The sequence below is a fragment of the Camarhynchus parvulus genome, chromosome 12, assembly GCF_901933205.1.
Source record: "Camarhynchus parvulus chromosome 12, STF_HiC, whole genome shotgun sequence".
NCBI classification, from domain to species: Eukaryota; Metazoa; Chordata; class Aves; order Passeriformes; family Thraupidae; genus Camarhynchus; species Camarhynchus parvulus.
The window spans coordinates 3,941,787-3,969,249 of record NC_044582.1 but is presented as its reverse complement, the minus strand read 5'-3'; the positions used below and the strand labels follow the sequence as shown (position 1 = coordinate 3,969,249).

General features: G+C 39.6%; 1 protein-coding gene across 11 annotated transcripts in view; it reads left to right on the top strand.

Moving 5' to 3' along the window:
* Positions 1 to 27,463, top strand: part of DOCK3 (dedicator of cytokinesis 3) — a 185,327-nt gene that overhangs the window by 31,155 nt on the left and 126,709 nt on the right. For all 11 annotated transcript variants that reach the window (XM_030957084.1, XM_030957080.1, XM_030957079.1 and 8 more), the window contains exon 5: positions 456 to 552. In XM_030957084.1, coding sequence (XP_030812944.1) covers positions 456 to 552 — 97 coding nt within the window. The remainder of the gene's footprint in view (positions 1 to 455; positions 553 to 27,463) is intronic.

The window sequence follows — 27,463 nt, the reverse complement described above, 5'->3', positions numbered from 1 at the left end:
AAGCTTTCTGGATAGGACATGTTAGTAGACAGCAGGTATTTTGGGTAGTTTTGATATTGGCTAACATTATTGAAGGGGGGGAAGGGGGTAGACAGGCTTAAGGAAGGGACCCAAATTGTGAAGGACCCCACTTTACAGGCAAGCTAATTTAACATTCTGTAGTAATGAAAACTTTTCATTGACCTTGATTACAATGAAAGTATGTCTTTTGAACAGGTAACAAGGAAATGCTTCACATAAGCTTAATCTTGTGGAATGTAATGGAGGAGCAGTAGCTGTGACTCTGGGGTTGCTTCAGTTTTACAACAGACCAAATGATCCCCTTAAGATACTCTCTTTATGTTGAACAAATTCAAGTTCTGGAATTCTACAAATTACTGCACTTTTTACTGTCACATTTCTTTTCCTACCTTTTCCAAGGTACATCTCCTAATTTCCCCCCTGTTTTTCTACAGGCAATATGAAACAGTTGTTCCACTTGAAGATTCTGTGGTGACTGAAGTCACAGCGACGCTGCAGGAATGGGCCGTGCTCTGGAAACAGCTGTATGTGGTAAGAGCAGTGCTCCTCTCCTTGTGGGCACATCTCTAATACCCTGGGAGGAATGTTGCCTGCCTTTGTGCATTCAAAATCCACCAGAATCAATATCAGAATTGTTGGATTCCTTGTATTTAATGGGGGCTCCCCAACTGCAGAATAATGGATCATGTGAGGGTCACATGGACTACACTGGAACTTTCTGCAGTTCTGAAATTCTACCTTCAGATCTGAAAATTCCATTGTTATAAAAAAAGGCAACAATTTTAAAGTGCTATTAGGTATGTAAGAAATAAAAGAAAATAATATTTTTGTAAGTCCCATCAAAGACTTCAGAAATTATTCAGCACAGTTTGTAAGTAGTTGTTTTAGTGTCTAGAGTCTGAAAGGAGAGCTCAAACTATGGAAGGTTTTGTGCAATTGTTCCTCCATAAATTAGAAGTAGACACTAGGGTGTGTTGAGTTTTAGACACATCTTTTTTATATAATTTTCAGTTGCTGCCACGTAATGTCTCCTACTTCTGCTTTCATCCCTCTTCTTTTCTTACATTTTAATAGCCAAAGCCCATAACACAGCAGATAAAAAACTTGAGCATTTGAAGGTATTTTTTCCTGGGTTTTATTTTCTCTTTTTAGCTTAGTAATTGCAAGCCTTAACTGTAGGATAAGGATCAAGAGCTGTAGGTGGTCTAAGCTTGCATTTCCTTCCTATCCTTCCTTTAGAGAAATACTTCTACACAGAGCTGCAGGAGCTTTGTTTCCTCATTTAAACCTGCAGTGACAACAGTTACTTGTCTAGGAAACCAACCCAGGAATGATCCAGTGGAGTGAGTCCAGCATAACCAGCAGTGTTCTGTGCTTCAAAAAGCAATCAACTCTTATGAAATCATAACTGGTCCCAGTTCTTCTATGGGGTCAGATGTCCCTGGAGGTATTCTCTTGGGAAGGAGCATCTGATCTAATGCAGGAGGGGTATGGAACAGGGTATATATCATGTTTTATACCACTCTTTACACCTAGTTGTAGGGGGATAGAATGTAAGAAAATAAAGATTGTGTAGAAGGTAATCTTACCCCTAAGGAGCTGCAGCTGGGCCAATTAGCAAAGATGAGGAACAGGCCTGACTCTAACAGGCCACAGCTGTAACCAATGAGAAGATGATGCTATAAAAGAGTGAGGTGGCTGGTGGAGAAGGGGACTGGAGTCAGGTGGCTGCTTTGTGAAGAAGAAAGAGTCAGTGCTCTGAGGAGCTGCCTGTGAGAAACACCAAGAAGGTGTGAAACTTTTGTGCTAAGGAGACAACAGTATGGAACCCCTGCAATAAGATGACAACACCTAGTACTCCTCCTTTTTCCATTGTATATACATATCTCTCTGGGTATGGGAATAAAGTGATCTTTTCTGTTTTCTTCCTGTAAGATTTTTTTTCTTCCCCCTTTCCCTAGTGTCAGCTGAAGATGACAACAGTAATATTGGCAATGGTATTAAATTGGAAAAAGGGGAATCATTTTACCCACAAATGAGCTAAGCTTCCTTTCTACTAAAGTATTTCTTTTTTATTGTTAACACCAGTTCCTTGAGGGGAAGGAGAGAGAAAGCTCTAGCTATAAACTTTCATTTAGTGATTTTTCTTTCTGGGACTGCATTCTATTGTAGCTCATTATATTTCTTATAACATTGCGCAAAATGTTATTGTATTCTTAAATAACAGGGGAAAGAATTTACTGTTCTCATAGAACTTTGGAAGGAGGTATCTGCCCCATGACAAAAAACTGGCATAGCTTCTGAGCAAAAAACACATTGTTTTGTGTTGTGGGGTTTTTTTTCCCCCAAACACTTTAAAAAATTAAGAATTCTAATATAGAAATAATCACAGAATTATTTGTATTGGAAGAGACTTCTTGAGATCATCAGCTGCCTTCTCAAGCAGGGTCAGCAAGACCCTGACAGGACTGCACCAGCCAGGTTTTGAGCTCCTTCTGAATGGAGGCTCCCCAGCCTCCCTGGGCCAAGCTGCCACTGTTTGAGCACCTTCAGTGATTTCTCATCTCCACTGATGCAGTGCCACAGCTTCTCTGGCAGAACAAGTGACACCATTGTTAAGTGGGTAACTGACATTTGTCCTGTCTGTAGGCTGTACATTGGAAGCCTGACGAAATGCACTGAGGTGCCTGTGGCAGAGCTGGGACTAGAATTTTATCCTTGGTATTCAGGCTGTAAGCTATGTAAGGACATACCTTAAAATATATCGAAAGACAAAATGGAAATCCTTGTTTGTTGTTGGATCAGCACCAGCAGAAATTTTTATTATTCCCAAACTGTAACAAGAATCGTCTAAGAATTGTAATTAATGTTATTTATCATGCTGCTGTGCCTAGTCAGCTTTGTAGAATGTTTCTTACTGTAAGGGAAATTCAAGTGCTGGTTGTTGCACAGACACTCTCAATAGGTCAGTGCCTGCAAAGGGCCCTTCATTGGTCAGTGGGGCTGCTAAACAACATGAGCAGCCTCTCTGAACTTCTCTAAATAGGCTCAAATGTTCATCTCATGCTTTTTGGTGAACTCCCTACGTGGATTATGGTTTGAAAGACCAAGTTTGTTTCAATTAGAAATTCCCAGCAATTACCTTGGTCGTATTGTGGAGGTGCATTGTAAGGTTTGTGTTTGTCTCTCAGTGAAACAATGGGAGCTGGGATGTAATACCCAGGAAGCCTACAGTGATTAAGTTTTTGTTAAAACTTAATCTGGAGAGGGATGCTATGTTGTTCCAAGATAAGGAAGTTCTGCTGACAGAACATTGGAGGGAGGAGGTGAACAGTGAGAAATGAGAGGGTGAAGTAAAGCACAGCTTTGAGACAGTTGCAGAAAATTAGTTGGTGTAAAATATTGGGAATCTTCCTCGTTTTCTTCTGACCACAGAGAGTCTGTGCCAGTACTGGGAATAAACTGTGCGTGGGGAAGCTTGAATGGGTTTGAGTTACAGGAGTTGTGCAGCAATTTTAGTTTAGATTTCTGAGAAATGTATATTGGAAAGGTTAGCCTGAGATCATTGCATTGCACAGGGCTGTGATATTCTTTAAATTTTTGCTATCAAGGTGAAAGCCAAGTTTTAGTCTGAGGAGAAAAAGGCATTTGTCCATAATGAGTTCACAGAGAAAGGGCTGTGCCTGAAATGAATTTGAAATAGAAAGATGTATGATGTGTTGTTTGCTTTACTGTGATAACAAATTATGCTCTAAGTAGTTGGATTCTGATCATATAACTCTTTAAATACTGACAAAACAGGAAGTTTTTTTGAAAATGCCAGAGGTTTTCTCCAGTTGGAAAGTAATATAAATAAAACTTGGATGGAAACTCTCAGAATCTGTTATTTATATTGGATGGGATTTTTAGCAAAAAACTATAACCTTGTTAAAAATTCTATGCCTACTTAAAAATAATCTATTTTAAAATAGATTGAGTAATCAGGAATAGAACTTAAATATTTATTATTTAATAAAGGAGTAAATAATAAATATTTATTATTTAATAAAGGAGTAATGATGATAGTACTTTTATGGTTCTGGGAAGAGACTTTTTAGCAGGGCCCATGGTGGTAGGACAAGGGGTAATGGTTTTAAATGAAAAGAGGTCAGATTCAGACTAGATAAAAGGAAGAACAATTGCACTGTGAGGGTGATGTGGCCCTGGCACAGGTTTCCCAGAGAAGCTGTGGCTTCCCCATCCCTGGAAGTGTCCAAGGCCAGGTTGGACAGGGGCTTGGAGCAGCCTGATGTGTCCCTTCCCATGGCAGGGGGTGGAGCTGGGTGAGATTTTAGGCCCAAACCATTCTGTGATTCTATGTGAACAGCACATTTTCCCCTATTTCAGTGTGTGATCTGTGTGCAGACAAGGCAATGTCATGCCACTGGAAAACGGAAAGCAGTTCTTTGCCTTCTGATCTGTATCCAGGCTGTATCCTGGATCCAGGCTTCAGAGATGAGCACTGAAACAATGAGAATTAGTGGGCACTTTCTGGCAAAAAAAGCCACTGTTCTATTTGACCTACTTGGTTTGGGTTTTCCTACTTTCACTGCTATTGTAACAGTCATTAGGAGGGAGTTCACTGTGAGTGTGGATCTCAGAATTTAAAGTCTGTACTACATAGCCACTGGAGTTGCTGGTAATGTGGGTAGGGTTACTGCTAACCACAGCTGGCCAGATGTGTGTGTGTTTGCACACCCTCATGTGTTTGAGTGACATCAGTAGGTGCACAGGCCCAGTATCTTGTGAGGTTTTTTGACTGGCTCCAATAATCTCTGTTGTTCTTTTGATTCATTTGGACACCATAACTATGTTCTTCTGTGGAAGCCTAAGAAATGTAGAAGAAGATTTTACTTATTGTTTCCCAGTATTGCAAAGGCAATAAGCAAAAGATGCCAGTGATTCCCTTCCCCAGTCCTGTACTTAATTTGGAGTGGAGGAGAAAGGAAAAATGAGATTATTGGTGTACCACTGTAAGCAGCTGAGCCTGTTCTTGTGCCTACTCCAGAGGGATGAGGAAGAGAGAGCAGAAAAGCAAGAACAAACCTTGGGGAGCCTTGTTGAGGCACAGAGGTGGATAAAGATGCAAAACGGCATTTGTTACAGTGGAATGGGTGTGTGCAGCTCTCGAGTAGTTGCCCACACCAGTCTACTGACTTCTGTTGAGACAGCAAAATGATACCAGTAAGGTTGTTAACTTTCTCTCTTACCCTGTATGTGTTGATAAGATTTGTTATTTTTATACTACTTCTAAATAAGGGATCTGCAAGTTCTCAGTAAGCTTTTGTTAATTAGGTCAAACAAGACTCCTGTGAGTTTTTAAGTCAGCTAAGGAGATCACTGAAACACACTGTTGGTGCACAGTAGCTATTTTAACTGTAAAAAAATTCCTCAGAGTCTAAGTTGTGATGTGAGAACTATTTCTGTTGAGAGAGCAGATGACTGTGGAGAGACCAAACATAATTGCCAATTTAGAGTTTGGTCAGATCAATAATGTTAATTTGCTACTTTTATGCAAGGAGGAGAGGGGATGTGTGCGGTGGCTTCTTGTCCACTTTCAGGAGTAAGACCTAATGGTGTTGGGAATAGGTGGAATTTTTGCCAGCTCAGTGTGAAACCAATTTCCCATTGGCTCCTTTTAAATTTCCTGAGGGATCCTATTAAGGAACAGAGTGGGTAGCAGGACTTGGTGCAATTGCAGCTCTGTGATTTGAGTGGTTTGGGGTGTCCCTAAAATTGAAGCACTAGTTAAACCTCGTCTTGAAAAATGCCATTCACGGAATCACTAAGGTAGTTTACTCTTATGGGGAGGGTTCTAGGAGACATTTTTATTCAGTGAGATGTGCTTTGCTCTGCATCTGAGAAAACATGGAATTGCTGATGCATTTTCTGAAGTATGTAGGCAGAAGAAAATGTGACATGACCTAAAATGGATGTGCTGTATCAGAAGGTCTCCCTTCAAGGAACAGAATTTCTTCAAGTCAAGGCTCAGCATATTAAATACACTCTTAAATTCTGTGCAAGCAGACTCCTGGAAAGATGAGGTATTTGTACCAAGACAGATGTACGGAAACGGTACTGGTTGTATACATTGCCCTCTTTCCTCTTTCTCATTTTCATGTCATTTTCAAGGTTACCTTGAAGGAAAGTTCCTTTAGGATGGTTGTTCAGATTTGTGAGTCATTTTAAAAGAATCTGAAGAGCTTGTCTGGCCTCACTTGACATTAACAGAGAGACTCAGAGATACCACTTGAGAAGACAGGACTCTGGATAATAGTGTTCAGCAGTGGTATGGATATTTTTATGTCTTTCTATGTTTGGAGTGAAGGATGAATCTTCATGGAGTGACCAGGAACTCAGATGGGAGTTTGGAGCAGCTGATGGTCTCATTAAGTGCTGCATAGCTTATAAGGGAAACTGAGAGTAAATATTTCCACTTCCAGGAGCATCCAGTTCTTCAGTTCCTCAGAGGGAACAGTGCACTGAGAAATCATCTCATTGCTTAGCAACTGAATCTGAGGCTTTTAGCAGATTTGTTATTTGATTACTAGAAAATAGTTGAAGATTTTTCTTGATTGGGTTGTGATGGGTGTGTGCAGAATGATTTGGAGAATGCAGAATAATGAACACTTCAGCATTGTATGCTGAAGGTGTATATTTTTATCATTCAGTGTCTTCACTCATGAAGGGGGAAGCTGGAGATAAACCATGGAATGTTACAGGTTGGAAGTGACCTTCAAATATCATCTGGCACAGCCTTCAGTCAGAAAGGGATCCTACATGGGATTATGGAGCATCTTGTCCAAATCCAGTGAATGGTTGTTTTTATTGAAAGGTGTTTCTTTCTTACATTGGGATGAAAACTCTCCTGGTGCAATTTACACCCATTGCCCTTGGTCTTTTCCCTGTGTCTCCTTATGGACAGAGAGCCTCCATCCTCTTAGGGAGGCTGTGCTGGTGCTGCAGTGCTGGGATGGGATTCACAGGGAGAAAGGACACAGCTGCTTTTGCTTTTCCTCACAGGCCAGGATCTCCAGTCGTCAGATCATCTTTGTGCCCCTCTCCTGGACCTGCTCCAGTCTGTCCCATCTTTCTTGAGCAGTGGGGACCAGAATAAAGACCTCATTGTATAAGTGTCATAGTGTGATTTATATCTGCTCATTATCTTAGGCAATTAGAAGGTTTTGTAGGTAAAATCAGAAGCTTTTGTGCTGCTTGGGTATGTTGAAAAGTTGAGTAGAAGCCCTTCTCTTGCTGTGTCAAATTGAGACTTGAATTTACATCAATTTATTAGCTATGGTTTCTTGGAGGTCTTTAGTGGATGCCATGACCTCTCTCTACATTTCTTCCTCAGAAGAGCGGTATTCATGTAGAAATTACACTTCATATTTATTAGGTTCCTGCTATAAAATGCAATCCATTTCAGTGCTTCTCCTCTTAGCACTAACTTGCTGAAGTTCAGTTCAAGTGCTTTATACTTTAAGGTTATAAAAGGTTCCCATAATTATTATTTTTTCTTTCCTTAATTTTAAGAAATTTTACGTAGTCAGTTTCTCCTAGTGATTTGTGGAAGACTCTGAGCTCTAAGGAATTAAAATAGGTGTAAGTTTTTAGGAGAGTAAAGTAAAATTTGTTTGTAAGCAAGTCTATACCATGAAAATCTGAAAATCTATTATAATTGATTTGAAAGTTACTTTGCTTTGAAGACCACAGGATGCTATGGCAGTTTATTGGGTTAAACAACAGTATAACAAGGAGCCGTATATGCAGTACCTTTCATTTACTGTCACATACAGATTTATGGTATCATTTAAGATTATTAGGATCAACTAGACAGTTTTTATGTATTTTCAAACAAACAAAAGGTTGACTATAAAACAAAAACTCTGAACTATCAATCAAACTGTGTGGGAGGAATATATGTTTTGAGTTACCATGGAGATGGATAGATTTTAATAGATTTTAGAAGTAAAGACAGAATTAAATGTAAGTCACCTTCTGGTGTCCTTTGCAAGTCCTACTGTGACAAATGACATGCAGGGTGTTTTATAACCTCTTGCTTTGTAGGGAAATGTTATTTAGTCATTGATATGGGAATCATTGACATTGATAATATGCTCTTTTATTTTGGTAAATAGAACAGTAGTTGTATTACTGATGCTGACATTCATAGCAAATTTTGTGAGGATTTGGAGGAGTTTGTTAGATTAAATTTTTCAAGTATTAACTGGTTTATAGTTAACAAAGAACTCTTGCCTCTTTCAATAATATCCAGCGTACATGATGCAAACAGTGCTACAGTACATCTGTAAAGTTCTTGTGTGATATTAAAACATGGGAGTTTGATTTTATTGAATGTTGCTCTAAGACCAGCTGGGAAAAACCAACAAGGAAACAGAATTTACTCTGGGGAGACCAGTGGCTGACCTGCAGATGATTTCAAGCAGTCTCTTTTGCACTGTAAACACACTGAATGTTGAATTGCATTAAGTAAAGGAAAGAAGGTTTTAATCAAAAAATTGAACAGAAGTTTGAGAGTTTCTGTCACTGGAGAAAATCACCTGAGCTGGTCTAAGTCTGCTGGTGTTGCAAAATTGCATTTGAAATACAGGTAAATGGGAGTGTGATTGGAGTTTAGTATTCCAGAGATGTATTTTGAGAAAACACAGCAGTTTGGTTTGGTTTTTAAAGAACAGAAAATTAAGAGTGGGGGATAAGGGCTAGTAGAGACTGGCAATCTGACTTTTTTGGAGTGACTGAGCAAGGTGCTGTGCGTTGATAGGGCTTACAAAGGAAAAGGCTGATCATCCCTACTGGGTATTTTCTGGAACTAAAAAGACAGTTTGGGCTTAATTTTGTAGAAGACAGAAATTGTTTTTCAGTAGAAAAGCAAAGAGCATCTGTCCTTTTGGCAGCCTGGATGGCACTGTGGTCCATGTGGTATCAAGAAGTGTCCTTCAGTCTTATCCTGATTTATGCCACTTTCTACTGTTTCTGTCCTTAATACAAAGAGAGAAAAGGCAACTAGCCTGAAACAATTGTGGTGATTAATAGTTATTGTAATTTAAATGTATATGTACATAACAAAATGATATTTGTTTTCTAAGAGGAGTGGGTAGCAGAAAGTTTCACAGGTGAGAGGGGTAGGAAAATCAGTGTTATATGGATCAGTGTAGCACAAGTAGACTAAATCCTTTGTGACTGGAGTGACAGTGAGCAAACATTGTGGCTGCAGCAGTGGACAGCCAGCACTTGGGCTGCCAAATCTGATTACTCTGCATTGTTGCATTTGGCTGGAGAGGAAGCAGTGGTTGATAAACAAACAGGAATAAAAATGCATCTCAATTTAAAAACTCAGTAGTAAGGCTGGCAAATGGATAGACAATTAATTTTACATTACATATTAAGGTGAAATGAAAATATTAAGATTATTGAAGACCTGTTTCCTCTTTCTTATTTCAGCTTCCATCCACATCATTGGATATAATGTAGGGATAATTGGTAAATTAAAACTGTTCTAGAAGTATAAGCAGGGTGACAAAGGCAAACATCCAAGAACCAGAGAAATGCCAGTGTTCCCAGTCCAGTCTACTTTGTCCCTAAGGGTTCTGATAAGAACTTCAATCTCTCTGTAAAACCAAAGTTATACATCTCTAGTCTTGCATATGTTTTCATAAAAATATTGTAGGTTTAAAGCATTTGGATGCTCAGTGTTACACAGAAATATTAGGAATGGGAAATATCTACCTTTATGGTAAGGTTTGAATAATTTTTAGTGAACTAAGCCCTAGGAACTGTATGTTGAGCCACAAATGGCAATGAAACTCTGAAGTGTTGTTCCTGGGTCAGTCAAAATAAAGAGATTTTCTGGATGTGGTCATGCAGTCAAAAACTACTGGAAAGCACAGACAGCAAGGCTAATTTCAGTTGTTCATCCACATTTTCTTGAGTTCTCGACTTTCTCTTTGAGCAGACTTCTCATAACAGTTTTTTGGTGACTGTTGGAATGAAGAAGGGGAAAATTAATAAAAATTTTATCTTTGGAAACTGCTCACATAATTTCTTAAATGGTGATTGTTACATCTTATTTTTAAGTTAATAGTGATTAATGGCCTTTGGAGAAATGTGTTCTTTCAGAAATTCTTCTCTCTGTTTCCTAAAGCTTTGTTGTTTATTAGAAATTAATCATGCTATGTTTTACACATAGATTGCTTAAAATAGAAGGAACGCAAAGAAAGAAAAATCTAAAAAAATTGGGAGAGGTTTCTGTGAGAGTACTGGAACTCAGCTTCTCACATTTTTTTTATGTTCATCTTCCTGTAAATTCCATGGTGGTTTTGTTTCCTTTTTAATTTAGAGTAGAGCCTTGTGCTTGCTGGTTGGTCATAGATACAGCCTTGGGTTCAGTCATAAAAGTTGATTAAATATCAAAAGAATACTGATTGCCAAGTTTGTTTTCAAAGTCGTTAGTTGCTGTCACTGCCATCACTGTATTGTTTAGTGAGAATGATACTCTGATTGTGTGCTTATCCCTGAAATTATCCTACTGCCTTTGAGGGGGAAAAATCCATCAGATGATATGAAGAATTAACTCCAAAAGGTATTTAGGGCACCCTAACAGTTTATAAAACAAATACTCATTTCTTTTTACTGCCAGTGCTCCCTGCCCCTAATAGGTCAAGATCCAGAGTGTTTAGATGAGATCCAATACATATTACAGAAAAAAACTGTCACTGGAATAATGGAAAACATAAATCATGTGTAGGGTTATATTATTTTCTGATAATATATGTGTAGCTCTGTGTATCAGTGCCTTCTGTGGATGTGGTCTGTAGTTTGTGCTGCTGCAGCCCCAACTCCTGCAGCTGCCAAGGGCACAGCATGGGCTGGAGGTGCCTGAGCAGTGCCCAGGCAAACCCTGCATCCCCCAGGGCTGTGGCTGAGGGGATTTGGGAGCTGCACAGCAGCTGCACACACCCAGGAAATCCAGGAACCTGCCCTGCTGTAGAGATGGGGGAGAAGTAATAGCTTTGGGTTCAAAGAAATTTAGTTAATTATGGATATGGTATTTAAGGTCTACTCTTTGGTCAAAGTCTAACCCACAGCAGTTAAGATTGTGTGCTTGTGTGACTTGGCACAGGGCTTCCTAGGGCCAATATAACTATATTAATTCTTTCTTTTCATTGTGTTTTGCTGAGCTGGGTGTGAGTTTTGCAATCTCCCTGAGCTGAAAGAGCTTCTCATAAATCTGGAAGATGCTGAGCCCTGAGTTCGTTATCTGAAGTGTGTGTTTGTTTCAGCAAAGCGACAGAAGTCTGAGTTCAAAGCCCTTTACAGAGCAGGGCAAACAGTGGTGTCTTTTATGTTCTTTGCTGTTCAAGCATTGGCTGTTTGATCTAAATTAAATTGTGGTTGATGGAGCAGATTTCAGTTTATTCTTTCTGATACATCCTCAGAGTTGATGGGGCGTTTGTGAATGCCTGTTCTGTAGTCTGTGAAGAGGCATTCAGGAACAGAGCTGAGCCTGCATCCTGTCCCAAGCAGAGGGACACTTATTTAACACCTCGCTGGACTTTCCACACTGCTGTAAGGCAGCACTGCTGCTGAGAGAGGCAGTTTCTCCCCTGCTGTCCCCTCCTGCCTGTGACATTGCCACCCACCCCTCAGCAAGCAGCAGTGGGGTGGGCACAGAACAGCCCTGGGCAGTCACTTGGCAGCTGGCTGGGAGTCTGAGCTTCCTTGCAGTTTGATCAGTGCCCTCCTACTGATGCTTATCAAAAATGCAGATTTTTGACTGTGATATTACTGAAAGTGTTTCTTTAATTTGAGAATAATTATTCCAGCTTTCTTTTATGAATTAGCTCAAGCTCACTTTACTGTGTACAGGTGCATAAACAGGTGTTAAAGTCCCAGAAGTGATCCCTGTGTTGTACATTTCCACATCTATTCCTGACAGCACATAATAATATTTTAGGGTAGGCCAGTAAAGTTTCGAAGGCAGTAATTTTATATTGGGAATCCATCTCTGCCTTCCGCTATGTTTTTTTTTCAGTAATCTCAATAAAGTCTTTCTGGCCAGTATGTGACCTGGCAGGCTGTGCAGGGTGCACAGGGAAGCTACCACTTTAAAGGTAGCTACACAGAGAAGTTACCACTTTTAAGGAGTAAAGTAGTAACATTTTTGGTATCAGAATTTTTGTTGTGACCTGAACAGCTCAAGTTTAATTTGAAGTGCTTGTGGCCAGTTACCTTCCACTGCAGTTTCCCTGCAGGTGAGATTCTGCCCAGTGAGTGCCTAATGCTGGTAAGTGCCTTTACTGGTACTGTCAAATGGACTTGTTATTTTCTCATTAAAGGGACATGCTTGGAAAGCTGCTTAGATGGAATTTAATGAACTTCTAAAGTGTAGCAAAGAATAGTGGCTCACAGTAGTAAAAAAAAATTATCTTATTTTCTGGGTAACCTGGGAAAAAGCAGCAGCAAAGGTTTCTCTTTAATCTGACTGTGTGTTCACTAATGAAAAGCACACTCTAAAGAAACAGGTGTGTGGCAGGTTTTCATGATAGAGTTAATGGAATTACTGTAAATAAAAGTGTTAATTATGGAATAGTTGTTAGAATGGAAGATAGGGAGGAGGAATATAAGATTTTACTCACTGTGTGGATTTGGGGTTTTTTGTAACAATCAAACAACTTTATTGTTTATAGGTATTATTAGTATTTTAATTTCATTTAAATTTATGTGATGATGGAAATTTTTTATCTGGGAAGTTATGGGACATGCTGGATCCTTAGAGAGATGTAGTATATCTTTATATTTCCAAAATATAAAAAAAACCAACCCCAAAAAACAACTAACCTGTCACATTGAATTGGGAGGTGCCTATTACATAAGATGTGCTTTTTTAGAAGACATCAAACCCTGTCACCTTTGTGGAGCTCTCAAAGCCCTGTGCAGGGTGGCAGCTCAGTTCAGGCTGGCTCATGGCTGTGCTCCGAGGACCAGCCCCCTGAGTCTGTCAGAACTCCTATCAATTATTCAGTGGCCTCAGATGTTTAACAGACAAAAACCCTGCTCTAAATATTGGGAAACTTTGATTTGGACTTTTATGCAGTGAGCTCAGCTGCCCCATTTCTTCCACCAGACTCTTTCCCCTCATTTGTCCCTTTTTGTCTCATTTTTTTACAGGATCCCAATCCGAGTTTTGCATTAACTTCTCATCTCCATTTCCCAGGCTCCCTGGCAGGCACTTCCCAGTCAATCAGTCCCAGTCTTTATTTTGATGAAACCTTACTGTGTTTTCTTTTATTTCCTGAATTTTGTTGGATACTTCTTGCTTTCCTAAATAACTCAGTTGTTCTTGTTTAGTTGTTACTTTAACTGTTATGAAAGAGGACAATAAAAAAGTGTTGACTTAATTTTTCCTGCAATTAAAAAATTGACTGGACAATTTGTTTAGCTGATAAGGAGTGATGTGAAGAGATGTTGCAGTTATTTCTTGAAGAGGCAAAAGGGATAGGGAGATGGGGATATCCAGTTGCCTTTCAAATGGGGAAAATATTGTGACCAATTGAGTGCTAAGAAAATACAAGCAAACAATAAGTTTTCTGCCAGTTTTTGTCTGGTCCTTGTGTCACAGAACAGAAACAGAATGGCAGTTTGTTTTTGGGGAACTAGCAGCATCACTGACAAGTTTAGAGTCAGGAGGATGATTTTAATGAGCCACTTAGGCTTGTTGTTGGATTTTGGTGTCATATTCTGAAGTAGCTGGTGAGTGTTCTGTCTCGGAGCTGACAATAATTGCCAGGCTTGTCAGCTCTCACTGTGATTCTGGTGCTGTCATCGTGGAAATCTACATTAGAAACACAGCTAAATGCAAGACTTGTGTTTAACAGTTACTCTGTTAACAGCATAGTATTCTGGAAGGAACATAATGATGATTTGATATTTCTCTTGAAGCCACTGCATTGCTGTGTTAGATGAAGAACAGAATGCTGGTATTAAAATAGTTGCAGAAAGAGGAAACACAGACATTGTGTACTTTCCTTTTTTAAAAAGAATTCTCTTGTGTGAAGCAATCTAAAATAAATCTTTTCTAGTTGTCAGTTTTATTTATCCTAGAAAAGCCATACCCTGTTTTAAGATATAATTTTTTAACACCTCTAACACATTCCACTACTATTTTCCAAGGGGATTTTTTGTCAGTAAATCTGGGAAATGCATATCTAGGTAGTTGACAGGCTTTGCAAAAGAAAAGCCAGAATTCTCTTACACATGGACAATAGGCTGAACCATTTATACTCCATGTTTATCATTTGTACATTTACACTTTCCAGTGCAAACACTGGTACTATCTCAGCTGCTTTTTTGAGAACAATATTGGGCAGTGGATGGCACCATTTTCTAATGGAGTTCCTCCATTTTATGAGAGGAAATGAGAGAGCTGTGCCTTATGAACATCTTTGCTAGAGGTCCTCAAGTTGGCTTGGCCAGGACCTTCTGATGGGTTGAACAATGTAAGCCATCACCTTTCCTTTCCTGATTTCTTCTACCCCTCTGCCCCATGATATTGAACCTCTTTACCAGTTTGAACTCAGTCTAACAAAAAAAAAAGATTTTCTTGCATATAAGTGGCTGTGTAGAGGAAAGAAATGTGATTTTATAGCTCCTGCCGTGGGAAGGATTGCAGTGCAGCTTCATCCATATTGTGAAGCAGAAGGCAATTCAGACAGGAATTTCTGGTGGATTAAATGGGCTGTGTTGCCACAGTACTAAATTTCAGTATCATAACTGAGTGGTTACCAAGAAAAAGAGTTTTTATATTATTGGTAGTAGTCTAATGGCAGATTTATTATTTTTGTAACTGCAGACTCTTGTATTGTGGGACTTTGATTATTGCTGTGCTTGTTATCTCCATCATGGAGTTTCAGCTTTAAAAATCAGATAGAATTAGATGAAGAATATTCACCTGGCTCACAGGGAGTTTTACTGCTGTGTCTTCAGTTTTACATGCACAGAATCACAGAACTGGGTAGGTTGGAAGGAACTTCTGGGGGTCTCCAGTTCAATCTCCTCCCCAAAGCAGACCCTATTAGAGCAGGTTGTTGGGGATCTTGTGCTGTTGAGGTTTGAATATTTTTGAGGAACCCACAACATCTCTTGGAAAAAATCTATTCTAGATTTTGACCACCCACAAGGAAAAAACATCTTCCTTTTATCTAGTTGGAATTTCCAGTATCTGATGCTATTAACTAACCCTCCCTTGACACAATGATTAAAGAAATTAAGTGTAGAATTAAATCTAGTACTTACTTAAGTGGTTTAAAACCAGATGAATTGATAAGAAAGCAGTTGAAAATGGAGAATTTTTATTTAGTGCTGCTGGCTGTAATAGGACCTGCAGGGATGTGTTCTAGTCTGTTATTCACTAGTCTTATTAATAGCAATCTGGAAAAATCAGTGACATAGAAATTGCTGATGATGCAGAAATAGGAAGTTAAACAATGGTTAGGTCACAAATTGTGTGGTTTCTGTCAGACACTTGGCTCAATTAAACAGCACTGACTCCAATACCTCCAAATATAGAAAGGCCCCACAGATGGTGTTTGTGTCCTGAGGTGCAGTGACACTCAACATGATGGAACATTGCTATGGCAAACCAATCCAACATCAGCCTCTTCCTTGCTTTTGATAGCTAAGAGGATCAGAAGTCTTGCCTTTCTAGACAGGGGGCATCTGGACTTGCAGAGGGGGAGAATAATTGAAAAATTCTCTGTATAAATTAACGAGGTGATTGCTGGGCAGCTGCTGCTGATTCTGCAGAGTCCTCTTCAGAATAGATGGGGAACAGCCAGAAATGTTCCAGGGTGATCCATGATGGCAGCGAGGCCTAGGAGGGGGAACCTGGAGTGGACCTCCAGGTAATCCAGTGCATTTGAGTCCTTTACAGTCAGTTAAGGTCCACCTATGGCATTTTCAACATGTGCTTGTGTTGACTGTTTAAAAATGTATCTGCAGCAGTGGATATTTTGCAACCTCTCAAAAATTTAGTACTTTTTGGACCACATGAGTTAGAGTTTTTTTCTGAAGGCTCTGCTCAATCTTCTATCCTGCTTGTTGTTCCTTATCCTATTTGCCATGAACAAGGGGAAGAGCTCATTCCATTTCTCTTTCCTGCAAGTTTTTGATTTAAATTATTTTTTGTAATTTTGTCATTTCTAGACTAAAAAATCAGAGTCAAATCCAACCTTTAAAAAATATGATGTTTTCTGGATATTTTCATTATTGCTCAAAAGAATTAGCTGTTTATCCATGTCTTCTTGATGTATAATAGATCAAAATAGAAAGATAATTAAATAAATAAATAAAAGTGAGAATAATGTTCCAGCAGAAACCTGATAGAGTGAAGAGATTACTTTGCACATTTGCTCAGACAGACTGCAGAAGCTGAGTGAGGAGTCAGCCTATTGTGACTTATAAATGGGTATGTGGAGGAGGGTTGCAGGTAGCTGATTGATAATGATGGTAATCTGTCAACAATCTGTCAGTTCTCTCAAAGAAAAAAAAGGAGGACAAATCCCAGTATTTACACAGCAGAGCCATGCAAATTTGGAATAGTATTGAAGGCACTTCTTAATAATTAGCGTGATTAGCGGTAGATTAATCACGGAAAGCAGTTGTTTCTTTATTACTGTTATCTTTAAAACAAGACTGGATTGTATTTTAGGTGATTTGTTGCCACATTATCCTGGAGGACGTTTGTTGCAGCAATCTCTGAGCAGGTTTCTATGGCATGTGCCCTGCAGGAAGTCAGACTAGATAATCACAATAATCCTTTATAGTCTTGGAATGGATGAATGTTTAAATCTGTTTAGTCAGGACCAGCTGTGTTGAAAAACAGCATTACTAAAATACAAAAAAAATTATGCTATGAGGTAGGGGATGTGCTGCACTGATGTGTTTTGTATTCTTTCAGGCCCAGAGCATTGTATGCAAAAGACAAATGGTTTTTTAGGAGTCTCTCTCTAGTGATGCCTTTCAGAGATGAAGTGCTAATTCTTGTACCCCTTTAAACACATTCTTTGTGGTTTTTGATGACTTATCTCCTTGGTGAGGACATGCTTTTTGGCTATTTATATAGAAACTGTGGAAAAGATTGACATTCAATACCTTTTTTTTGGGCTTTCCTACGTTTCAAACACTGTAGGGAACAGCAGATATTTTGGATATCCTTGAGTGGGAGATCACCAGAAATGGTTCAGTTGCCTGGTGAAGGTGTCAGGGGGAGTCAGGACGGTTCCTTTGCCTTTCGGGCAGGTTTAGCAGTTGGGAATCAGCTGTGTCCTGGAGGGCCCTGCTCTGCCAGACGTGCCAGGCAGCAAATAATGCTGCTGACACTGCTTGGCTGTCATTGATTAACTGGAGCTTTTCACCATTCTCCCTGTGCAGTGATGTTTTCCTTCCTTTCCATTTGGCTTTTGTCTGTGGAGCATCCTGAGCCCCAGTGAAAACACCCAACTTCCACCTCAGAAGGTGACCCTATTTAAAATAGATGGAAAAAAGCTCAGGAGCTACCTGCACTCCACACTAACAGGAATGCTTTGGTACTGTTTTCTAGAACAGTGAAATGCCCGGAGTCAAAAACCATGTTTTTGTTCTGGCATTGTTGGGACCTTTGTTCAAAATCTACAGTTTTAACAACTGCCAGCCACAGGTCCCTGTACAAATATTTGCACTGCTTTGTCACATACATGAAACAAACATTTTTAAATTGAAGAGGTTGGAATTAATTCTTTATCCTGGGAGTTTTACCTGTTTTCTCTTAGCTTTTTATTTGTAATTCTGCCTCTCATCTTTGAACTATTTTAATTTTTTATTAACCAAAAACTTGAATATTTTACAGAATGACTGAAAGCAAATATTTAAAAACAGGCTTTATTTATAATTTACATCCTATTTGCTGCATTCTGCTTTTCTTTTTTGTGCTTTTTGTTTAACTGCTAAATTGTAATTTGTTTTCACTCCTGCTGTATTATGGGATGGCTATCAGCTCAGTGCCAGAGTTTAAAGCTCCTCAGCTTCACATGTTCTTTCATGGGGTGAAGTAGCTTAGCTTACATTTGAATCAGTTATTATTTTCCCAGTGTTTTTCCTGAGGCCATGTGTGGAGCTGCAGAAGAAATGATTTGTTTATATAAATCTTACTTTGATGGATCTGGCTCTTCCTAACAGCATTTCTGGCTGTTCTGAAACCCAAACTCTCCTCTCGCAGAGTATCTGAGTAGATCCTACAGTGCAATTCCATTTGTTATTTGTTCTCTGGAGACATCATCCCTAAAACATGGGGATCTCTGCACCTGAGCACAGCCACCATGGCCTGCAAGGCTCAGAACTGTCCTGGCTTCCCCAATATTCCTGCTCTCACAAGTTTTGTGTCCATGACCCCTCTGAGATCAAGGCTGTAGGAAAATGGTGCTGGTCATTGCCACAGCTGGTATTCTCTGGATCTTCCTCTTTAGAAACCTTTTGTTCATTATGTATAAACACTCAAATCCAGACTTGAACAAGGGAGAACAGTTATCTAGTCACTGGTAATAGCTGCTGGTTCAAGTATGTGTAGCCCTTTATTCTGCTCCTCATTTCTCCTGCTGTCATGCTCCAAATTAGGAACATCAGAGATGTTTTGCAGAAATGAGCTGTGGCTCCTGCATTTATTTTCTCTTTCTTTTTTTTTTTATTTTTTTTTATAATGGTGGGAGGCACAAAATGTGTCTGAGCCACCACTGAACATTACTGTTAAAACTGTTGATAAATCAACAGGAGTTTGCATATACTGAAATAGCTCAAAGAGCCATAAAGAATCATTACTTCAGTAATGAGAAAATCCTCATGTGTAAGGGAATTTTGATTTTCATACTCTCACTATTTTATGTTTCATTTCTGGTGTTTGAACAGAAATAACTACATTATAATGCACAACAGAAATTGAAAATTTTGAAATTGTAAATTTTTAAAGTTAGAAAACAACTTGGGTGATCAGCTTCCCTTCCAAAAAACCCTGAGCTTACAAGTAAGGTATACATAATTTCAGTGCATCTTGGTCTTAATCTTAGAAAAGAGTTGTGCTGTTTTTTGAACTCTGCCAAGTTATTATTTTATATATCTATTTTATAGAGACAAAGTTAGGGCTTCCAGGAGGGATTAGAGTTGTACCAAACATCTGTGTGGAGCAGTAGAAATGGATCAATCTCTAATGGAACTGCTGGGTAAATGTGCTGCTGATTCCCTTGTGAAGGCTTTTCCTCTGCTGGGCAGTGGACTCAGGCTTTGCAAACCACAGACTTTTTTCCTTAGAACTGTTCCTTTGAAGCTGAAATTGTCTCTTTTAGAGAACTGAAAATTACTGGAACCTGTCTATGAGAGACATAGCTGAAATGGCTTTACTTTTTGAATTTCCATTAGACAGTTTAGTTGGAAAACCACTGAAATCCAGTCAGCAATTTTCTTTAGGGATTCACAGAAATGTTGGAAGACAAATGGTGGCACCATGCCCAGGATCATTAATTACAAAATGCACTAATCAAACCAGTTTGCAAATAATGGTCTGTGTTCTGTATTTTGTGGGAATAATGGTGTGTGTTTTGCTTGTGGTTTTGTTTCTTAGTGTTTTAAGTGCCCCTAATGCTACTTTAAAGTGGCTTTTGGCAAAATCTTCTTTAACATAATGAACTTATATGACCTGCAAGGACCCTGACAGAGAGAAAGAATTGTTAAAAATGTTCAAGATGACTTGTACTGACCCAGTCCTGCAGATTCTGGGACTTCTTTTGAACTTTTTTCTCTGAAAAAATTGCTGTTTGTCAGGTCCAAAGCACTAATACTCCTTCTAGAGCCCTCCAGTGTGTGAAGGAGAATATTAATTTTGTGCCCTATGGGACAGTTTGTGAGAGGAACTGGGAAAAGGGTGAAAGTATCAGGTTGTATCCTTGAACCCCACTGGATGTGAAGTTCCCTGTTAAGAATGTAAATAATGTTGGAAGAGCAGATGTTTGATTTAAATGCAGTGGAAATGCTTAAGGGAGAAAGTATTTTTCAGCTTGAAAATTTGGCACAGTAAGGCACTGCTAAAGGGAAACTATTTATCTGACAGAACTTGTAATATACTGTAATCAGTTTGAATTTCTTCAAAGATATTTATCATGCAAGTTCTAACTTAGCATGACTATCATCAATTAGTTTGGATGTTAACTATTTATTAAGACCACTTCAATAAATATGTCATGTTTATTCAAAGTGTAAACAAAAGTATTTAACTCTACTTTAAAACTGATGTGAAAGGTAATATAATTCTCTGTCATGCAGAAAACAACCTTAAAATACTGATTTTTGTGGAGGGATATGTTGTATTTGCAAAAGAATGTAACCATTTAGTCATGGGTAGGAAGCTTTCTACTGAATACCTTCATTTCTTTTGCATTTAAATGATAGTGAAAAGTCTTCTGACAGTGTGATGTATAGAGGCATCCACACTTATAAAAGAAACTGAAGCACTCTTGGATAGCAGAATGTTTTTGTTTGCTGCTTACAGGTGAATAGCACCAGTCAGCATCGAATGCAGCATCCTTCTCAAGTCCTCAGGTTTAGATCTTTGGCAGGTGAAGGTCACACAGCTTCCTCTTTTCCAGTCCATCAGAATAAGGGGGTCTGCTGGCACTCAGTGCTTCCAGGAAGAAGCGTTTTGGGTGGCTGTGGTGAGATCCCAGCAGGAGGCTGGAAGTGCTCCTCTTCCAGCCACATTTACCAATTTTCCAAGCCTTGCAGGAGCAGAAGTTGTGACTGGAGAAGAAATACCTTTGCTGTATTTCAGGACTGTCAGTTCTCCCTCTGGAAGAGCCCGCATGATTCAGCAAACGTGTTTTGGAAAGGAAAGGTCCATTATGGCTGTGGTTTTAATGTAAGGAGGAGACTCAAGTCTATGAGGAAAATGGAAGGTGGTGATGTGAGCAGGGAACATTTGGTACCAATTCTAGTTCTGCTTATTAAAGCTCCTTCACTGCTGGGACCTCGTGTTTACAAACAGGGGAGGACACTTTGGGGATGTGAAGGTCAAAGGTGTCCTTAGCAAGAGTGACCTGGAGATGGGAGAGCTCAGGATCCTGATGGGAGGGAGCAGGACAAAAAGCAGGATGATAACCTGAAAAAAGATCACAGGGGGAAAAAGAAGCCTCTTCCTGTTCTTGGGCTCTTTCCTTGGTGTATTGTCTTTCAGAAGGCTAACTTATCTAGTCTTGTTAGTCATACTTCTGAAGAAATATGATAAAGCAGAATGTGTTGCCTTCATGTTCTGTCCTAACACATCTGTGTCATGATGGAGGCATTTAAGACTGGAGGGAATCATCCTTAATTAAATAGCAAAAGCCTTGCATGCATATGTTTTTTCCTCAGAATGGAATTTTTTCCTAAATTGTACATTCTTACATTTAAGAATGTCTAGAACAAAATGTTCTTACAACATAAAAACAAATAAGTACATTTAATATCCAAAGGATTTGGAACTGAATTCAATCAATGTAGTATGGATTGAAAAGGGGTGTTAATGTCACTTGTTTTGAGGTATTATCAAAATGAAGAATTAAACCTCTAAGTTTATCCCCTTCAAGTCCATTTCCATAAGCTTTGTTAAAAGTTTATGGTGATGTTAGAAAATGAGGTTAATGTTGCTGTCGCTCCTAAATCTTTAGGAACTCAATTCACTCTCAGCCAAGCAATGGTAAGCTGCAGGCTGTGCCACAATCTCCTTAGGTGGGGTTTTCTGCAGCCCTCAGCTGTCAGCAGTGGCAGCCAAGGTAGGGCTAGGGTATTCTTTCAACCAAATTTTTCCTCTTCTCACAGTAATTATCCCACAGAGCCCCTTATATTTTTTCTGGAGAAGACTAGTCTCCCTTCTTTGCATCCTGTTTTTTCTGTTAACCAAAAAAGCTAAACAACACTAATTAACCCCAGCATACCTGGCTCATGCTGGCCGAGGTGCATTTCCTGATGATGATGTTTAAGAGTAGCAACAGCTTATGAATACTGATAGTAGGAAGTGTCAGATACCAGAATTGTCTTGGATTTGTTTTAACTTGTTTCTGGAACTGTTAAATGTTGTCATCTTGTACTTGTCCCAAGCTGCTGTATTAGACAACTCAGGCATCTGAAGCTGTAAATAAGGAAGAGATATGAGAGTCAAGATGCACATCTTGACTTCCAGGGAGTGTAATAACTTGTACTCAGAGCTATTTACATGTGTGGCATAATTGATATTTAGAGTGGAGAAGTTGTTTGTACTATACTGAGTTGCTATAAATAAAAATAGGCTCTGAATTGCACATTAGTGTGAGTTAATCATTTAAGGTCTGTGAGGTGATACAAACAAATAAGAGAACACTTCTCTTCTTGAAGAAGAGCAATAGTTTGGGACTAACCCTTTGTAAAAACATTTTTCTTCATAATATTCTGTGGAGAGCTCTGAACTGAAACGGGTTGATTTGTTAAACTGAGAGCACTGTGACAACAGGTTTAAATATTACCCACTGTCCCTCACAGCAGATCTGAGGAAAAGCTTTTTCAAGGCAAAAGAGCTTTGCTGACATTGTGAGGATTGTCCTCCTGTGTCCTGCTGTTCCTTAAGTGCTACTGTTGCTGCAGTGCTACCTGGGCTCTGCTCTGCATGGGGTTTAAGGCTGTAGGGTGTTTGTTTGGTTTGCAGCAGATAAAAGATATCACCAGGTTTTGGATGTGTTGGCAGATAGCTTTGATTTAAATACACCATTTTGATTTTGGAGCAGAACAAACCATTGTTGGTTTTGGTTTATTGTAAAAAATTTGAATGCATTTAGTTTATTTTTTTTAAATGTGCAGTCCAGTCCAATTGAGTTCTGAAATTATTTTGGAGGCAATCCAGTTGTTGCTTTGCTGCACAAGGTTTCTGGTAAAGCATATTAAATGCTCCTCAGGAGAGGGGGAGGTCAGCACAAGCGCTGCACAAATGGAATTTCTAATACATTTAGGAGACATGGGGGGAATAAGGAGGGGTGAGAAGTTTGCATATGCACTGCTGGTGTGAGGTGCCTGTATCCAATCAGCTCCTCTGTGATTTAGGGCTTCATATCACAGGCTTCATTCTTCTGAGAATTTAGTTTTATTTTGCAGCTCAGGGAAAGCCAGGGTTGTTGGTTTCTCCTTGGATTGTTGCCAAGAGTGCAAGGAAACTTTTTGTGAAATTATTGATGTAAATTCAATATATCTTTCAGCTTTTGAGCTATTTGGAAGAAGCATAAGGACATCGTATACCTAGAAAAAAAATTACTGCTGAAGTATGATATATGGTAATTCAGGCAGGTTATTTAATCTAATAGAAAGGAAAAGCTTGTAGCAACATCTCTGTTTATCTTGTACAGGCTTTGTTTTGTTGTTTATTCTCTGCTTTTGCTTTCTTTATTGATGTTACATCATTCTTTTTACTGCTGAAGTTCTTCCCTTGTCACATGTCAGTATTTCAAGATATTTTACTCATTTTCAATGGCAAATGTCTGAAGAAGTTATTTTTTCTGTCCCTCTGATTACTGGGCTTTATTACGAACTGTAAATTGAAATGCCCTCTGTGAATACAGTAGAGAATCAATTTAGATAGATTTTTATTGGAGTAAATAATTTCTGTTTGAAGCTGAAAGCTATGAATATTCATAAGACAAAATAAGTACAATTCATGATAATGCATCCTTATTAATAAATTGAGGACTAATAAATAGAGACTTTCAGGATAGAAGAATGAAAATAAGCCTAAACTGAGATGCCTTTCTCAATCTGTTACTTGATTTGGAAGAATTATGTTGTTTGTTTGGCTTGACAATTGTAGAGGCCTTTTCCAACCTTAACATTTCTATGATCCAGTGACTCTCAGTGTTCAGTGGTCCTGTCAGAGAGGGGTGAGCTCAAACCCAGCCTCTTGTGGAAACCCCAGGATGCTGCCTCAACCCTTAGTAAATGGAGTTTGTAGTTTTAATTAGGAGAAGTTGTGATTTCTTAACTTTATTCTTGCTGGATGTTATTTTCACTTATTTGTTGTTTGTATCTTTTAAGAGTTTTTAAAGTCCATTTTAGTTCTGTAATCCAAGAGGACCAGCTGTCTACTCACATACAGAGAACTGATGAATATGTGCAAGTATTAATTGTGTTCTCAAATTGCTTTTTCTGTGGGTGCCAGTCAGGACACCTGTGTACTGTCCACATCTCCCACACAAATTTTTTGCTCTTCAATTCCTTTCTCTGTTTTTGAGATGACTTTGTGTTGACCTGTAGCCTGACCTTTATTCATCAACAGGCACTTGATTAATACTCTCTAATTTGATAGGTGAAGTTTAAGGTTTGCATATAGTAATATTGCAGATTTTGAGCAAGACTAAACTATAAATATTGCAAAGATCTTTAAATTCCAACAGAGTTTTAATACAGAGTAATTTGCTTCATTAAAATCATCCTGACAAAACAGAGAAGAAAGGCAGGATTTTTGTGTTGTTTCTAGCTTTAGTATTTCCTTTCATGTGCTGATAGTGCTTGCAGGCTTTAATATCTAATGTAGATACCAAAATCCATAACAAGGAACCTGGGAAAAGCTACTCACTTGCTTTTATAAGGAAAATAATTTTTTGCGCCCTTCTCCCCCATTACAGCTTAAGGCAGTTTTATAGGGAATGTCTTAAGGGACTGCTGTTGAGAGAGGCAAAATCCTGACTTTACAGTGGTGGTAAATGAAGTCATGGTAACAAAGTGCCTATAAATAGGTCATTGCTGTAATATACCGGTCTGTTACATATTTCCATATGATGTGGTATTTATTTAGAGAAGATGACAGAGGCAGCCGTGGTGTTCCAAAGGCACCTGAGGGAACCCAGGGAAGCGGGGCCTGCTCTGTGCTCGGCTGTGTGGGGGTCTGGGCCAGCTGGGATCCCGAGCTCTCTGCCGGGTGCTGGCCTGGGCACGGTGTGAGGGGAGAGGCCGATCCGGGCATGGTGTGTGAGGGGAGAGGCCGATCCGGGCATGGTGTGTGAGGGGAGAGGCCGATCCGGGCATGGTGTGTGAGGGGAGAGGCTGATCACAGCTGCCTACACAGGGCTCAACCCAGCTGGGGAGCTCTGGGACGGCAGCTTTGGGGCAGGGAGATGAGGGGGAAAGGGGAGAAACAGCCCCACAGACACTGGAGCTGAGCAGAGGGACGTGAACAGGCCATGGAGCAGGGATCCATGCTGGGATCCACATTGGGATCTGTGTGGGCAGAACCCATCCTGGCATAGGGAAAAACTGGAAGGAGAGGGAGAAGCAGGGCAGAGCTGCCATGGACTGACCCCTCCATTCTCCTGTCATGGTGGGGAGGAAGTGATTCTGTGAAGGATGGAAGGGTTGGGAGTGAAGGGAAAAAACTCTTGGCTTGGGAAGTGGGTGCTTGAGGACAAGGGCTCTTGTGGCTTCATTATCTCCCGCCCGACTCTGTTGGAATGGCAATAAATAAATTCCCTGAGGGAGTTCTGTTGTGCTGGGATGGTGGTAGATGAGTGAGCTCCCTGTCTTTATTTCAACGCACAAAATATTGTCATTTCTTCCCCCTGCCCTGGTCTGTGGGAGAGCGGCCAGGTAGGGGAAGCTCCATGATAAAAATGAGAGCAGGCTCCCGGAACTAAAGTGATTTCATCATTTATTATAAGAAAAAGAAAGGCCTAAAGCAAGGGGGCCCGCGGGCCGAGCAGGAGCATTCCCCTCGAGGGTGCTGCAGCGCCGGCGCTGGGGCTGATCAGGAGCTATGGCCCCAATGATGTCCCAAATGGAGTGGCACGGATTCAGTGGGTCAGAACCCCCCTTTTATCCTATTTTTTGCCCTTTAGATTGGTTTCTTTTTGATCCTTCATTTGCATGAAGGTTGGCCCTTACAGTTCTGTCCAGGCTGGCTTGGGGGGTGATGCACTTTACTTAGGTGTAATACGGTACGGTGAGTACCGCATTTCTTATAACTACTCTTTAACCCCTTTTACAATATAATAACCAAACTAACAGTACATGCTTAATGATCTATCAACTATTTTACAACCGTTTCTAACCTATTTTTAACACTCCACACCAAACCCATCTTTTGGCTTTTGAACTCCACAGAATTAATACAGAGTCCTTAAAAGAAAAAAAATACTGTCAGAATTCCACTTTTTGATGAATAGCTGCACGTCTGAAGATCATCCAAACATTGATTAGCGTGACTTGTTAGTTATAATGGATCAAAGAAATACAGCACGTGTTTTTGTGTCTGGGGATAGTAAAATGAGGAAACAAGACGTGTTAGAGGACTTGTGCTGCTTGTGAGGAGAGTCCCAATTCATTAAAGCCATCCAGGTTCTTTATGACTCATTTTAATTACCACCATTAAAGTTCTGAAGAAATGCTTACTTTCCTATTCCAGATTTGCCAAATATGTTTATAAATGCACACAGCAGGTCATTCTGGATGGACTGATAAGGTGCTCCTTGCTTGGGAGCTTGTGATAAAGCCAGCTGAAAAAATGAGAGGTTAGAGATTGTATGAAAATTAACTGTGAAACAGAATGAATGTTTACACATCAGACTAACTTGCACATCTTTTATTTAACTACTAACAAGATGATAAAGTTTCGGGTTTATTTATGGTGCTACTCTAACTAAAATGCAAGGATTTTAATACTTAAAATTTGGGGGGAGGTGGCAGGGGTCGTTTCTTAAATGTGGTGTCTGGGGCAATCTCTTATACAGGTTTTTTACACAGGGGTAGGAATCCTGAGTAACTTAGCTTAGTGTTGAATTTTGAAGGGTTTTTTTTCATCTTGAAAGAGAGAAGTCATTAAAATGTGAGTATCTCCTTCCTTGCTTCTCTCCCATGTGAAGCTTATTAGTCCCTGGGCTCGTGTAGTGTGAGGAGGGATGTTAGAAACTGATTTTTGGCTGCTTCAAACTCCCTTCTGCCTGCAAGCCTGGAATCAAGCCACTTTCAACTCTGTTCTAGCTCTGCTTTCTCTCTCCTGAGCGTTTTCCTTCACTCTCATGGATCTTGCATCTATGGTTCTTCATAACAGTTTCCCAGAGATCACAGCCACAGCTCTGCTGCCTTTCACTCTCTCTTCTTCCCTTCCTTGACCTGGACCCTGGATTTTCTGGAAGGACACCCTGTGTTTAGCTCTCTCTCAATACTTGTGCATTCAGTTTAAGGCAGGTGAAACACTTGTGTCCTGTAGCCTCCTTTATTTGTATTTAAAGTGAGTACTTCTGGTACTCCTTGGCTTGTATAAAATGACTGTTTAAACATAACCATAGAACACACTGTAATTTAACCAGCATGGTGCTCTGGA